Source organism: Cupressus sempervirens, chromosome 7 (assembly GCF_028749045.1).
Source record: "Cupressus sempervirens isolate cs-2001-9-10 chromosome 7, ASM2874904v1, whole genome shotgun sequence".
Lineage (NCBI taxonomy): Eukaryota > Viridiplantae > Streptophyta > Pinopsida > Cupressales > Cupressaceae > Cupressus > Cupressus sempervirens.
This window is the reverse complement of record NC_143124.1, coordinates 442,103,520-442,120,688: the sequence shown is the minus strand read 5'-3', so window position 1 is coordinate 442,120,688 and position 17,169 is coordinate 442,103,520. Positions and strand designations below refer to the sequence as shown.

Genomic DNA, 17,169 nt, shown 5'->3' with positions numbered 1-17,169 from the left:
CACACACTTATTCCAAGGATCAAGTATAGGTCCTCAAAAATATATCAACTGTGAACAACCTAAAACCAAAAGCAACAAAGACTACTTCACGAATGATAGATTGGTATGGAAAACAAGAAATATTTTTGGTTGCTACAAGATTGGTCAAAGATCTAAGATAATCTTGCATCAACATATTTGTAGAAAAATATGGCTTGTAACCCTCGTTATATAGGCTAATCTAGGTTGTGATCAACCGACTAGTAGAGGCATTCATTCCACCAACTTTTTGTTTTGTTTTCTTTGTAGACATATATTCAAAGGGATTTTTATCTGACCACCCAATACCTTTCTACATAGGTCAATGAGCCAATCTGTGTTGAATACTAGTAGCGACTCCCATCTACCTATAAAGGCCAATTTTGGATGCATAGTGGATGCATAAGCCCAACAGAGAAATATTGCAACGTTGGTAGTCTCCATGTGGCTAACCCATCATTCCTTGAGCAACCTCAATCCAACACTTGTTCCACTAACTCAATAGTGAACCATGCCCAATATTCAATCACCATTTCCAATTGGTATTGGACAAAAATTTGATTCAAGTACCATTTCGAATTTGATTTTATCCCCAATCTGCATCTATTGGCCTTACATTTAGAAGTCAAAGCCTGAGCCATGTTGATTGGTCCCTGCAAACTTTAAGAGATTTGGAGGCCAAATTGTATGAGCCATCAATTGGGAACATTGAGTTCCCCCCAGTGAAATTCATTTACATAGTTCTTGATGCATAACACACACAACCCAATCATACAAGCATTCATGCAATATTGACCCACAATGCTTTTGTGAGTGTATTCCTCCATTTGTAGATCCATCTCAATATTGTAGATCTGATTCACATTACAATGAGCTCACATTGAGAAAATCTAAAGTGAAATTTTCCATTGACAACACCCACATAGCATACATTTCCTCTTTACTATAACTATACAATGATCTTCTATGACTAGACAATGGGTGACTTGCAAAATTTGACAACATCGACTTCAATATTTTAGAGGACCTTTGGCACCATCAACACATGTTGCCTAGCTCATAGAGAACCATACATTGGAGTCATTTCTGAGAGTCATTGCAAAACACTACTAACTCATGTTTCTAACTTGATTCTTGATCTAATTTTTCAAACATAGCATGAAATACATTAGCACAAAAAGCTCTCCATCTTGGCAATCACACTTCTCTTTGATTTGGTCTCTAGTGGACACATCTATAGAGGTAAATATAAATGCCCAATACACATCATTAGCACATGGGGAAAGTATTTGGAAAATTGGTAATTATGTTAAATAAAATTTACATTTTTTCAAGGTATTCATTGCATTAAACTTGACCCCATATGAGTGTCATTTGGTACATTTTTGGTTTTGCTTGATAAATTTGAAACTGTCAAATTTAGAGTAGTAGTTTCATCATTGGGATTCGATATCAATTTTGACAATAATATAACCATTTGTATGGAGGAGAAATAGAAGAAATCCACCCTAACACCTAAGGAAGGGGGAAGACCAAGGACCACCCCTTGGATCACGTTTGAATGACACAAAAAGAAGTATCAATGGAAGCTTAAAATTAAAATGATGAATAATTTAAATTTATTTCCCTCTTACCTCCACCTTAAGAGGGTTTAAGAAAGTATGTAAAATAGAGATGAGATATAAAGATATCAAAAAATGATAAAGTATATATAAATGTAAGAGATGAGGATTAGATACCTTACAAAATACAAACCTAAAAACAAGCTGTCAAACTATGTCAAAAACTATTGTTATTTGAGATCTAGGCTAAAATATGTGTGACAAAGAAAACCTAGAAATCATTTGGCAATTTTTTAGGGCCAAAAAAGATGATCAGGGTTGACCTACTCACTATTGATTCATCAGGGGTGACTTAAATGTCCTTGATGGAATGCATGCAACATTGATTTAGATTTCACAGTTCCATAGAAAGACAAAAAGAGTATCTAGATAGGCAACTTGTTCACCAATCCGAGATCCAAAACCACAAAATTAAAGGATTTTTTTTTTTTTTTTTTGTGTTGGGGGGGGGGGTTGTGTGTGTGTGTGTGTGTGTGCCTCTGCCAAACCCTATGTTAGGAATTAATCTGGAATTGAAATAGAAATAGGATGATAGTAAGTAGTACTGATAAATCTAATATGAAAGCAATGCAAATCTATGAATATGCTCTTGAATTTGAAATGTAATCAAGTATGTAGATGTAATAGCTTTGACTCAACTTAAAAAACCCTATAAAAGAAATCAAAGTGAAACCAAAACCTTCATGAATGAATGTGTTTGAAATCTTCCTTATGAATGAATGCAAATGAATATAGATCTTTGAGATGATGAATGTAGAAGATGCAACAAAGGATCTTCAATGTATGAAGGGAGATCTTGAAGGCCAAAAATGTAGTATAAGATCTAGCACATACTCCTTCAATAGCTTTAATGCACGAATCCTTGATCTTAAATGGATAGATTTCTCAAATGCCTTGAATGCTTGAAGAACACTTCAGAACTTGAGAGCTTGAGTGTGTGACTAGTTTAACACTGGATGATGATATTGGATTCTCAAATGGAGGAAATGGAGGGGTTTATATAGAACTTGGAATTGAATAAATCCTATAGGCTGATCTGCCTAAGAATTAGCACCCTAAAGGTATCCAAAAATGGGATCTGAACAAAGGAGCCAAAACAGGGCCCAATAAAGGATGTATTGCATCCCTAATTAGCCCATTAGGGGTATAGCATCCCTGATTGGCTTATTAGGGGTGCATTGGATCCTTGATTGATTAGGAGCACACTACACCCTTGACAACCACATCTCAGAACCTTGAAGATCCCTCTAGGATCCCAAAATAGGTCTTGAATCCCAGAAATTAGGCATAGAGTTTGAGATATAGTCATTTCAGTCTAGATAGGAGATTCCAAGTAATTAAATGAAGGAAAGGAAGGACCCATGAGGATAGATCCTACCTTGAGCTCAACACCATGAAAATATAAGTGTTAAAGAGGATCTATTAAGTTTTACCCCAATTCCACCTAGGAGAAATGACATAAAAGAGAAGAGAGAAGGAAAGGTGTAAGGAGATTGATAATCTCACCTTAAAGGGTGCTAAATCATCATTAAATTAAGGTGCTTCCAATTTAAGAGAATAAATTTATCCCCCACTTTATTGAGAGTGTGGGTAAGCCCACACTTGTAGTAAAGTATAGAGAAGAAGAATATGACAAATTGTAACAAGATAGAACTTAACTTAGTTAAAGGGAATAAGCCCCCAAGACCAAGGGTCCTAACTCCACATCCATGCACTAGGGTAGAAATAAATAGAAATAAAGTTAAAAGAAAAAAGACACAACAAGGGTTTAGTACTAAAAAAAAACCCAAATCAATTAGTGAAAGAGACCTTAGTTGAAGAAACATCTAACCCGCTAATTGTTACATAATTGAGAGGGAGAGGGGGTGAATCAGTTATAACTAGTTATCCTATAGGCCTTTAAATCAATTTTCACAAACTTAAACTTCCTACACATCATATTATTATCTCAGTAAACATACCTTTCATCATAATCTAAATTGATAAAACATTTGCATTAATATGTCATCTTCATAGTCATCTTCTACCAAATAATAGAGTAAACTTTCCACACACACACACACACACACACACACACACACACACACACACACACACACACACACACACACACACACACACATTTACTACCACAACTCGGTATGTGTGTGTGTGTGTGTGTGTAAAATAAACATGAAACACAATAAACATCCACACAATTTGGACACAAGTATTTAACACGAACACCCTGTAAAGGAAAAAATAAACTAGGAACCAACAACCCAAAAATTTTAATTGTATGAAGTAAGCTTTGTTAGGAGCATACCTTGTTAAAGGTTACATGCCTACATGTGATCTTGTTAGAGGGTTTTCACCAAAGATCATCTAGACCTTATCACTTAATGAAACATCTATAGAGTGGCCTGTTCTAAAGGAATTATAAAACACTTAACTAGATGTTACCATATAGGTTTTCAATAAGACTATTAGGTCCACTCGGTTAAAAGATTTTATGCTACAATAGTTAAATAGTAATACTGAAATTATCTACTAGGTTTAACAGTACCTTTCTTGTTCAAGTCTCTATTTCACTCTATCTCCATCCTCTTTTCTTCCTTTTGATTCTTTCTAGCTGATCCACTCAACTACTCATCCACTTAGCACTTCTCTTTCTTGATCTTCACAATTTAGTCCATCTTAGTTATCCTCTAACTTTACCAATTTATTCTTTAATTGATAAAAAAAAATGAACATCACACTCATCCCTTAAGTAGTAATATTTTTTCTTTGGCCTTCCATCTGATCTATCTATTTTACCACTGAATTACAATCATTTGATCTTCAATACGCTCAAGTTTATTGAATATAGACATTTAGTTAATACCTCTTCACCTTAAAGTTTTTTCTCTATTTGAAAATGCTAAATCTCCTTCATTAGTTCGCATGGCCAAAGCCGCGAAGGAGCCGCGAAGGAGAAATCACCAAGGCCAGGTGAGGATACTTTCTAGATTGTGCCTGCCGAGGACTAGGAGGAGGAGCTGGGGACTAGCCAGAACCACCATGGGGTGGGGGAGCAGAGCAGCGACTCCATCTGGCATCACCACCACTGGGAGAGCGGTGGCGAGAAGCCTAGGAGTGCGGCGTGTGCGAGTGGCGGCCTGAGGATTGGCACTGAGAACGGTATCCATGAGGTGTTGAGATATTAGCCAAAGCATCAGGAGGTACTCTGGCAATAGTGCAGGGAGCATTGCCCCATTGATTTAACAACTCTTGCAGGTGAGCAACTTCTAGGAAAACTTTATTAGCTTGCACTTGGATCTGCATAATAAAATTGTTACAAATGCACGCCTTAGTGTACATAGCAATGTTAACATCCAAAAAATTGTGAGTGAACAGAACAACATTCCTATCTCTCCACAGAGAAAACAAAATTTCCATCCTGAAGGTATGCCAAATCTGGTTGAACTTCTGAGGAATTCTGGGGGAATCACCCAGCAGGATCATGTGCCATGAAAATGGTTCGAGCCTGAAAGGCTTGAAAAAATCATAAATCTAGTGCCAATAATTTTGAGCATGCTTACAAAACTTGAATTTATGCAAAAAGGACTCTGGTTGACCACAGAAAGGAATTTTTTGAATTTTGAATATTTAATCAAGTGAATTAAAATTTTAAACATTAAATAAGATGAAAAAGAATAGTATGTAAAATATGAATGGTAGACTAAAATAAAAATAAACATAAAACTCAAATGCACATTTAAAAAAAATGTAGATAACATAATTATAAAATTAAAAAATAATCAAATAATTTCACCTTTCTTTGTTATGAAAGGAGAAAGATATATATAAGAAAGTAAAGGTATTAATGATAGTAATATTTAAAAAAATATTTTTTAAGAAATAATATTGGAGGGAAAGAAAAAAAAAAGGTTTTAAAATATTTGAGAAAGAATAAGTTAAAATTTTTAGATGAATGGATTTATATAAAATGAATGATTTAATAAATTATTAAAGCAATAAGAATAACAAATTTTATTAAGGTGGGTAGTATAAGATCTTCATTGCATTAGTCAATTAATATAAGATAAATCATAAAGAAAATTGATTACAATAGTATTTAGGCTTTCGACAAATACTAATAAACCACTTATGTTCTACAGAAGTCTCAGTATTAGTCACAGCTCAAATCTTATCTTAAACTTCACCACTTATGTTCTACAGAAGTCTCAGTATTAGTCACAGCTCAAATCTTTTCTTAAACTTCACCACATATTTAGATAAAGGTTTTAATATTCAAGGATTTGGAAGAAGCCGTAGAACAGGCAAGTGCTGCAACCACTACAGAGAATGCAGTGATAAATGTGGGCATGCTACCCTTGTCTTTCCTCACAAACATACTCTTGTAGATAGGATAGCTGTTTATGACTATGAAGCTACACATCATCCCCTGCAGAAGCATACTTGCCATGGCTGAATAACCTTGCGTCATCATGCCTAATATCCCACACAGTAACGCTATGAGATTTATTAGTGCTATGATAGAAAATGGTATAAATAGCACAGAGGAAACCCCGAGCTCGAAAATCTCCGCCTCGTATCGTTTGGCTGCTTCGCTATCGACCACTTTGCTTGTCACCTCGAAACCAATTTTTAATATTCCAAGTAATTTACAGGCTACTTGAATCAGTGCAAAAAGATAGGATGACACGCCTTTTATCATCCACATCCTTTGATCATTCCACCAAGATTTTAGAGAGCCTCCTCCTACATATATAAACTCTAGAGCATTTTGTGCATATGCACATACTGGTAAAAATAGAAAAAGAAGAACCCATGGATCTGAAATCTGCAAGATATAAAATAATTAATTTCTCTTATTCAACCAATTGTGATATGCATTAGAGTCGTAATATGAGATGAAAAATAATTTACATTGTCAATTTGTACAAGACTGTAGAAACATGATGTCTCTCAAAGAGTTGAGTGTATCTTAATGGAACCGAACAAGATAAAGTCAATTTTTTTTTTCCTAGATTTATTCAGTGATTTTTTTCTAATTTTTTTTGTTGGTTTGAACTACAAACTATACAGATCATAAAGATCAAATGCTGAAATTTTCAAAAAAAATTCTTGATATTTATGAATTTTTAAAAATTGACTATACAGTTTGTAAAGAAGATAGCATTAAGATAGAAATACCCCATCCATAAATTAGAAAACATCGAAACAGGCAAAATAAAACCCAGCTACACTTCTTTATAGAAGCTAACAAACAGAAAGTTAATAATCAATTTAAGAAAATCTTCTATAAAAGAGAATATCATGTACCGTAGAATAAGTAAAGTTATTCATCAGTAAACTAAATTCAATATATAAAATATGAGGGGCAAAAGAAAAACTACCTGGGGAAATGCTGATAACCCGGTCAACATGCAAAAAGCTGGTACTAACCCATAGCAGACTAAAGGTAAGGAAGATAGAGCCCAGAGAAAGTAATAGCTGTAACACATGTTCTGTGCTAGTTTCATATGGCGAATACCATATGTGGCCGGACAAAATCTGCTGGCAAAGATCTCAAGTAAACCTGTTGCCCATCTTTTATTTTGAATGAGAGTATCATTCAGATTAACAGGCACACAACCAACGAAAGCATGTCTTTTGGGAGACCAGTAAACAGATCTCCATCCTCTGCAGTGTATAGAATACCCTGTGAAAGTATCTTCCACCGCACATTCGTATAGCAGGCCGACCTATAATATGAAATAAATGTCTGAAGTTATTTTAAGAAAAAATGACCCGGTTGATTAAAATTATCAAGATTTTAACATGTATTTGCCTTTTTGCCCCATTGCGTGTTCTTCTCATAGCCACACTTGGCGAGCTCTTTTGCCTCCTCCAATTGCTTGGATGGAGCTGCTTTTTCAATGGTTAGAATTGACGAACTTATCAGCTGTTTGATGAAGCTTAACGAGCTGTGTTGTGGCTCACTTCCATATAACACATCCCTGCGGAGAATGCATCCGGTGCCCACGTATGACGTACCTTGAATTCCGTCCATGCCTTGAAAAAGAACCTGTATAGACATTATTTGCAAATAAAGCAGGTCAGTTGATTGCATATATTTTAGGGCATCTTGAGTTGAATTAAAAATACTCACATCAAAATGCTTCCTGAGGTAATTGGAATACAGATCGTTTTTTGTAATGCCATAAAACCTTTGAGGAAACTGGACAAAAGCAAACTGGTGCCCAGTTGGAGGGTCCATGAAAAAACACATGGCTTCTCGAAGGGCTTCACAGTTGTTGGCATACATATCACAGTCCAATGTGAGAATGAATGGAGCATTGCTCATCAGAGAAGAGACCCTAATCTGCAGACACGAAATAAACAAATCAATATAAACAAGGAACGTGCTTATAACGAAAATGGAGAGACAATATAAACACGAAAATAACATTAATTATTACCAGCACGTTGAGAGCGCCAGCCTTAAAATTATGGGGTTGTCCGGGTCGCTTTTCACGGGAGACATACGCAAGACTAGGCAAATCATGGCCCTCCACGTTCACGTCTTTTCCTCTTTCTAGCAAAACCTGTATTAGGCTTGAAAATTTTGTACCAACATAGTTAATAAACATGAGAGATAATGCAGAGCGTGAGTTGTGATCTGGTTTAATGGTCAAAGAAATAGAAAGTATACAAAGCTCTTTAGTGATGTAAGTGAATTGATAAAAGCCGTCCATCTATTGTGGAATATTTCATTAATCATTCAAGCAGTTAAGGCAATGCAATTTGTTTAGGAGACTTATTATTTCAACAGTGATTTTCGCAACCTGAATTATAGTCGGGTGGTCTCGTGAAGTCATGTCCGATTTCCATTCTTTGAAGCCATTGTGCTCTTTGCATTGCTGTTCAGGAACAGTGCCTCTCTCTACACTACTATTTATACGATATTTCATCTCATCGTACAATTGCTGCAATTTTTTTTAATCAACGTTAGCTTCTCAATGTCTAAAGAGTTTTCTTCTTAATCTATATGATATATAACTAACTAATGTTGGGGGAAAATATTAACGTTTGTTCGACATTGTTAATATTGATATGAGCTTAGGTTTAAGTTACACAAACCTGGACACTTTCCCATTCTCTAGTGAATGACAAACTATCACTCTCATTATCAACATAACATTGAGAAAAATACGCTTCTGGGCATCTTTGCTGAATAGAATACTTGTGGCAAAAAGGAACCCAATTCTTTGCAAAACGTGAAGCTTCAACCAGAGCATAAAAGGTGAGCGGGGATCCTCCATCATCCGACACATAGCATGTCAATTTATCCACTGGATAATTGAAAGCCAATGTAGACAATACAGTGTTTGAAAGATTCAGAGGAGGTTCTTTAACAGGGTCAGCCGTGCATATAAACACATCAATGGGAGGTAGATTCCCCGCATACCTGTTCATTAACATGCAATAATCGATATTAATGCAAGGATACACATTTCTCTATCTTTTAAGAAGGCAAGCACAATTGAAATCTTAAATTATTTACCTTTCAGAAAGTCTTTCTGTGTAGGTAAAGCGATCCACAGGCCACCACCTCAAAGCCATCTCTAATACCCACAGGAAGGCGAAGTTTAACTCCGCACAAAAGAGCAGCATCCATGGTACATATCCTTCACTTGGCATATGCATGACACGATAGTATATAAGACCCACAATTGCACAGAAATATAGGGCTCCATAAGCTCTGTTTATCTTTGCAACTGACCTTGGTACTGTGGTATAAAGTGGGAAATCTGCGGATTCCATTTTCTTAGTTGGCTCAATTCAATTACTGAAACCGCGGTTTGAATGGATTTATAACAAATGGGCATTACCATCCAGTCTAATTGAACATTGCATCTTCCTCTAACAATTCCATACATCGTTTCTTTTTAAGTTTCAAAGCATGTATGACTAACCTGGGTTGAAGGGTAGATTTCTACAGGGTAATCCGAACAAATTTCAAAGCATGTATGACTTTCAGGATTTGAAGGCTATTCCATTCCCAAGAGATTTGATTTCTTCACCATTAATGTGGAAGCCCGGCCAATAGTGGGCATCTGGGCACGATAACCACAGCTACAGCTGGTATATATTTTTTGATTTATATTGAGAAGAAATTTTTTTAGAGTTTTTTAATTATATCATGCAAATTTTAACTATCTGAAATGATTGGAGTATTTTGAATTGTCTATGCCGAATAAAACGACAATGTATTCTGTTTTTAAATCTGATATGCCTGCATAAACAATTTCTTTTTCTAGACAACGGCAATGCCAAAACACCATGATCCTTTCGAACTGACATTACTTCTATGGAAATCATAAAACCACGCCTTACATGAGAGTGGTGTTGGGTGATGCTACACGCTCCCCTGCCCATAGGTGGTTAATTATGTGATGTTCCATGTTCACTAACAGTCATGGCTTTTGGTGCAATGGCAAATGGGTCCCACAATTGGTATTGGACTTTGGTTTTGGCTTGGTCATGGGTTCAAATCTCCTCGGTGCTTTCCCGACCCGCGTAAGCACTTGGTATGCGCGTCGAAGGGGAGATTGTTGGGTGATGCGACGCGCTCCCCTGGTATGCGCGTCGAAGGGGAGATTGTTGGGTGATGCGACGCGCTCCCCAGCCCACAGGTGGTTAATTATGTGGTGTTCCATGTTCACTAACAATCATGGCTTTTGGTGCAACAGCAAATCCCACAAGTGGTTTTCTATTTGGAAACGTTATTTGTTTGTCTAAACTTCGATTTTATTTTTTTTCACTGGGCCGATGTGCTCTTTTGAAGTGCAATAAATATCTTGGACGGTTATGGACATTAGTGGTTTTAACGCTTCCCACAAAACGTGCATGAGGATTGGATGTGGTTAGCTGTAATGTTTTCTCTGTTTTGGCCTTCAGAAAGGCAAAATGATTTTTGTATACATTGTTTTATGTTTAAAAATTAGAAAATGAATTTCGTAGTAATATACTTCTGGCAAGATGATTTTCTTACATGTCTAGATTTTAGACAAACAAGACATGTGATTAGAGATGAAACTCGTTAACGTGGCTTAGAAATTTGCACACAGTTTTCTGTACTATGAAGTCTTTTGGGTTCTGATGATTTTGTCACATTTGAACTATTGTATTTATATATGAATCTTTTAATAAAAAAAGAAGATAATGAATGATAGCGTACGTAGTTAATTTACCTCGGTTGTCTATGCTGGTATGTTGATAGGATTGATATGGATGACATGACTAGGATTTGAGCATTTTTAGGGTCTATTAGATAATTAATTGATAACTAGATAATTAATGTTAAGATTCGCTATTCTGTCAAAAAACAAAAACAAAATAACGGATAACCTTCATCGTTAATTGTGTATAATGAAGTCTGTGTTACTTCAGAACTATAATAATATTTTCTGTCAAGAGTATTTTAACATAAATTTCAAAGGTTGCACCAAATTTATTATAGTATATAAGTGAATAAAAACTCTAGAAGTGATTTTTCATGAAATAGCAAAGCAAGCATAGGCACACAATTGTAGTAAATGTATAGTCCATCCTATTACAATCACATAACTAATGTGAATACTATGTTAAACAAAGTGACAAATACAAATGTTTGTTTGTAATGTTGTTAATGTTATTATCCTCTTATAGATAAATCTACGTATTTATAGTATCAAGTAATATTATTAATTAAGGGCTAAAATAGGTTTTTTTGAGGGTACTCAAAATCTCAAAATCTTTACAAATTGATTTAAACATTGAAGTCCCAAGAAAGAATAGTGCCTTAAGAAAGAGGCAAACCTACCGACAAAATTAGAAAAAGGAAACAAAATAAAAAATATTTGGATACGGAAACCAAAACCAAAGCCTAGATGAGCCCCAAAGCCTTCAATTTCAGCTCCTATTGAATCTCTTCATTTTATGTGCCATCTACCTAATCTTGTTCTTATCATGTGCATGACTCTGTTTCTACTTCTTTCACATAACTTCTTTTGTTCATTTACCAAGGCTTGTAGACTTTTCTCCTAAATTAGGCTCCTCAAGATCCAAACAAGCATCGAACACACTTCCTGGTCCACGTTTCCCATGAGTCTATTTAGGATTTCCATTATAGCTTTCATCAAACCTTGGAAACTAATTTGGACACATTTCATTATATTATACGTTATATTATTTTTTCCCTTAAGTCCTTGATCAATCTATCATTATTACTTTACACCTCAGCCTTCCTCTAAGTAAATCTTTCAACCTCCCTCCTTTGAAACTCACCAACTTTACAATGTAGGGTTTTGTATTTCAAATTGAGGGTCTTGAAAGAATTAAAACATAAAGTATCTAGACTAAAGTTGTACTTGGAGATGGATTTCACAATTTGAAGCACAACCAATAGTAGATCAATGTTAACATCTTTAGGGTCCTCCTCCAAAAGATTAACTTTGATATCCTCTCTAATAATAGTACTACGCAAAAGGATGTGCATTTCTATATCCTCCTTAACCTCAATCCCTTTCTCCCTCTCTTGCTCAACCTAAAATGTACCCTCTTCCATTTCTTCGACTAAGCTTTGCAAAGACAACAAGATATTGTGATCAAGGGACTAATCATAATCAACTAGTGTAATCGAGTCCTTCTCCTCTTATTCAAAATTTATCTTTTGATTATTAGGTGTGTTAGCTTCACTATTCATAATATGCATACACACATTCTTCTACACAAGTTGCTGGGAACAATTGGAAGAAGGGGTATAAGTAGGTCAAAACAACCTTTTAACTAACCCATAAGATTGCTAACTATCCCAAATTTCTTCATTTAAACACCTTTCTTCCATTTTTCACCTAAATCATCCATTTTCTCCTCATATTCACTCCCTCCTTCTGATTCTATAGAAATTTTAGTATAGTTAACTACCCCTTTCTCCCTCTTAGTAGACTCAAAGGTGGAAGCATTAGGTTCTTCCATAGTTATTTTTTCTTTTATTTTGTTTCTTTTCAAACTCCCAAATTTTTCATTATTCTCCAAAAGACTCAGTGAAATAGAGTCTAACATATTCTTCTTGATATAGCTACAAATCAATCACATAAGCCCCTCATGAAGAATTGGCTAATCAGGTTTCTCTTTGAAATATTTAATTCTTTGAGTTATTAAATAAAGGAGATAGTAAGGGAAAAGAGTTCTATTTTTTCATCTAGATTGATTGAGTGATAAAATATGATGGTGTGGCTGCTTTCGTAAATCCCATCAAGAGTAACATATTCCATAACAACTACAAGTCTTTTTTTCCAACTTAGAAGTTTAATTATTGAAATATCATGCACTCAACTCTTCTACTTAACCAATATCATATACTTTTTTTTTTGAGGAAAAATAAAAACAAAAAAATCAAAGACTTTCTTATCTTGTAGAAGTTCTTACTTTGAAGGCTCAGACCTATAACGTCACACATGCTTTCCTAATTCAATAGCAAGCTTTCTCCTCCCAAATTAATCATAGGAATAAGTCCTTGACATTCAACTTAGCATATTTTATTTTGTGTGATTTTGAGTCAAACTCGATGAACCATGTTTCATGAGTAGTGATTCAACATGAATCCATCTCTCATGAGAATAAATGGAACACTTAGCACTCATTGGATCTAGGTGATGCTCACAGGGGTGAAGCACCAGGACTTCCTGGGAGGTCACCCATCCCAGTACTACCCTAGCCTGAGCGCACTTAACTATGGAGTTTCCTCCACAGTTAAACCCAAAGCTTGCAACCCCATTTGCAAAACCTTCACCAAGTGTTGTGCCTTATGAACCATTCATTAGAAATCCCCTTAAGCTCATCAATTGATAAGTAGGAGATGATTTTCACAGCTAGTCAAATTGTGATGTGAATAGCAGGATTTAACTGTGTGATTTTGAGTCAAACTCGATGACCCATGTTTCATGAGTAGTGATTCAACATGAATCCATCTCTCATGAGAATAAATGGAACACTTAGCACTCATTGGATCTAGGTGATGCTCACAGGGGTTAAGCACCGGGACTTCCCGGGAGGTCACCCATCCCAGTACTACTCCAACCTGAGCATGCTTAACTATGGAGTTTCCTCCACAGTTAAACCCAAAGCTTGCAACCCCATTTTAAAAACCTTCACCAAGTGTTGTGCCTTATGAACCATTCATTAGAAATCCCCTTAAGCTCATCAATTGATAAGTAGGAGATGATTTCCATAGCTAGTCAAATTGTGATGTGAATATCAGGATTTAACTGTGTGATTTCGAGTCAAACTCGATGACCCATGTTTCATGAGTAGTGATTCAACATGAATCCATCTCTCATGAGAATAAATGGAACACTTAGCACTCATTGGATCTAGGTGATGCTCACAGGGGTGAAGCACCGAGACTTCCCAAGAGGTCACCCATCCTAGTACTACTCCAGCCTGAGTGCGCTTAACTATGGAGTTTCCTCCACAGTTAAACCCAAAGCTTGCAACCCCATTTGCAAAAACTTCACCAAGTTTTGTGCCTTATGAACCATTCATTAGAAAGCCGCTTAAGCTCATCAATTGATAAGTAGGAGATGATTTCCACAGCTAGTCAAATTATGATGTGAAATCATCTCCTACTTATCAATTGATGAGCTTAAGGGGCTTTCTAATGAATGGTTCATAAGGCACAACACTTGGTGAAGGTTTTGAAAATGGGGTTGCAAGCTTTGGGTTTAACTGTGGAGGAAACTCCATAGTTAAGCGCGCTCAGGCTGGAGTAGTACTGGGATGGGTGATCTCCCGGGAAGTCTCGGTGCTTCACCCCTGTGAACATCACCTAGATCCAATGAGTGCTAAGTGTTCCATTTATTCTCATGAGAGATGGATTCATGTTGAATCACTACTCATGAAACATGGGTCATCGAGTTTGACTCAAAATCACACAGTTAAATCCTGATATTCACATCACAATTTGACTAGCTGTGGAAATCATCTCCTACTTATCAATATTTTATTCTTTCCATGTTGGGAACAAAACCACCCCTTCCTATTTTATCACAAATCTCCTTCTCTTTTATCCATTTAATACACCTCCTAAGCTCTCTTATTTTTAAATTTCCTCCCATTTTTTGACTTGCAAAAATAGAGGTTGTCTGCTTCACTCTACAATAAGTATTGATAACAACGAGAAAGTAATAAATGACTAAGACCCTTAAACGTGTGTATCACTCATTAATTTTAAGTTATAAATCATCAAAGTATTGTAATAATGAAATTTAGTTTGCAGCCAAAGACATTCCATAATGACTACAAAGATTTGAAAAATCTAAATATTTATTTGTTGTCTTGTCATGATCAATTAATGAATGAAGATTATGATATGTTCTGACCTCATTTTGACATGATATGGTACCCCTACTAACAACCAAGTTGGATATGTTGTTGAAGCTACACTATTGGCTTCATGGTACAAATGAGAAATATAAACTTTTTCAAAGTTAGCCACAATACTTTTTGCCCCCATTATAATGTTTTCAATAGTTTAAGAAGGTATAGTATTTTTATCTCTCTATTTTTGTTGTCTATTAGTGTCAAGCACTTAGTCATATATAAGGCAGAGTTAGTAAGTCATCACTACAACCAAGTTACTCTATATAGGCCTATCAGAAACAATAGTCCACCAAGATAACTAAGAGGGTGGGGTGGCGGGTGAATTAGTTATCCAATAATTAAAACGTTTATCAACCTTAAACAATCTTATCCATTTAACCAAAGTAAACAACAACCATAACAAGATGCACATAGACAATTAAACCAAATATGTTAACTAGGGAAACCCTTGATTAGAGGGAAAACCTCAGTGGGAATGATGTCCACAAGATGATATAGTAATATAATTATTCCTTGTTAGAGGATGGACACTGTTAGGAGTCTATTACAACATTTAGTACATATGAGTCCTTGTTAGGAGACTGTGAATCATTTTTAGAAGATTACAACCCTAGTAGGAGTTTTGCGAACCTTGTTAGGAGTTGTAGGAGACAGAAGGACCCACTATCCAAACAACTTCTGGGGCAAGATCACTGAACTCACTGTCCAATTGATCTTTTGACTATTCATTTACTACTTATCTTCATATTCCACTCTTTCTATTGATTATGATCATTCATATTCCTCCATACATCCATCATACATGATAATGAAAAATGTCCTTCCTTTATATCAAATCCATAAAACAATTCCCTAAGTTGGCTATTACACCTTCTCAATTAATTATTATAGGACCACATTAAGAACAAATTACACCTAGTGATAACATTAATCTTTTGCCTTGAAACTTAAATAACTTTCCATACAGATAACATTATGACGAGCAAGCTTGGCCACATCATCACCAACATGTCTTCTTCACATCTTTAACTTTGGATTCTAAGAATAACAAATTTGCAAAGAGATATAACAAGTTTACCAAAACATGCCTTTGTAAACTCTATCTTAGAACAATCTTCACCAAAACTTGCATAACTTCTAGTAGACTTAATATCTTATGCTTTCAAGGTTAGCTACATATATTAGACACATATAATCTTCCTTTAACTTTTCTATTGAAAGTAGTGAATGATCTATTAGTACCAACTTGATCTTTACCGCTATTCTTTAGTCAAATATTGTAGAAAATTGCTATATTGATATAGATGACAAACACATTCATTAATGTAACATATCATCATGATAATTATCTAATCATGTTTCTACAATACTCCCCCATAGGAATATCATCAACATTCATGCTTCCAACCATCTCCCTCTTTGGCATTAATGGAAACATAGATGAATAACATCTAGTTCCAAGAATACCAACTACAAAAGACTATTAACCTTTATTTTCAAATCCTCTTCATCAACCATTCTCCCCATTTATTTACCTCATTGTGATTTACATCACACTATTTTTCCATGCTATACATTTCTTGCTTTACTTATTTCCAATTGATTTTCTAAACATGTTGTACTTGTTTTCCATTCTTTTTGAACTATTTTTCTATGTTGTACTTGTTTTTCATTTTGTACTTCTCCCCCATTGACATCAATATCAAGGGTTTTTAACAATGATCAAACTCTACAAGAACTATTTCTAACTAGCTCAAGTGTCCAAAGACACTATTAAAAAACAACATCCAACAAGAATCCTAGATGACTTTGTCCATCACAGATACTCCCCCATACAGGATGCATCAACATTCAGTCTAGAGAAACAATAGTGCTCTATTACATTGGACTGATTAACTCTTGCATCATCTACTCTAATGTGGGAAGGGGCATAAACCCTAGCATAACTTGCAAATACTCAAAAGTCTTTTTGGGAAGAGGCTTAATGAAGATATCTACATTCTTCTATTTGGTGTTCACATACTCCAATCTAATTTCCTTTTCTACAAACATACTACTAGTCTTCACAACATTGTCAAATTTTATATGACAAAATTTCTTATGCCATAACCAACTGTCATCTAAATATACAAACAAA

The 17,169-nt window shown here is 35.3% G+C and overlaps 1 protein-coding gene across 1 annotated transcript; it reads right to left on the bottom strand.

The window, feature by feature from the left end:
- Nucleotides 1–5,892: 5,892 nt before the first annotated feature.
- LOC149547485 (cellulose synthase-like protein E6) lies at nucleotides 5,893–9,431 on the bottom strand. The gene is made up of 8 exons (XM_089794756.1): nucleotides 9,172–9,431; nucleotides 8,748–9,075; nucleotides 8,453–8,593; nucleotides 8,087–8,212; nucleotides 7,777–7,989; nucleotides 7,456–7,692; nucleotides 7,022–7,369; nucleotides 5,893–6,465 (listed from the first exon to the last, which is right to left on the bottom strand). The coding sequence occupies exons 1-8, from the start codon at nucleotides 9,429–9,431 to the stop codon at nucleotides 5,893–5,895; spliced, it is 2,226 nt and encodes a 741-aa protein (XP_089650882.1).
- Nucleotides 9,432–17,169: the final 7,738 nt, after the last annotated feature.

What these genes read in the sequence shown, in the direction of transcription:
- LOC149547485 (XM_089794756.1), bottom strand. Translation starts at nt 9,431, where the DNA reads ATGGAATCCGCAGATTTCCCACTTTATACCACAGTACCAAGGTCAGTT. An exon ending in GAGAATGGGAAAGTGTCCAG is followed by an intron (nt 8,594 to 8,747) that starts GTTTGTGTAACT and finishes AAAAAATTGCAG; the next exon opens with CAATTGTACGATGAGATGAA. An exon ending in CTGGCGCTCTCAACGTGCTG is followed by an intron (nt 7,990 to 8,086) that starts GTAATAATTAAT and finishes TCGTGTCTGCAG; the next exon opens with ATTAGGGTCTCTTCTCTGAT.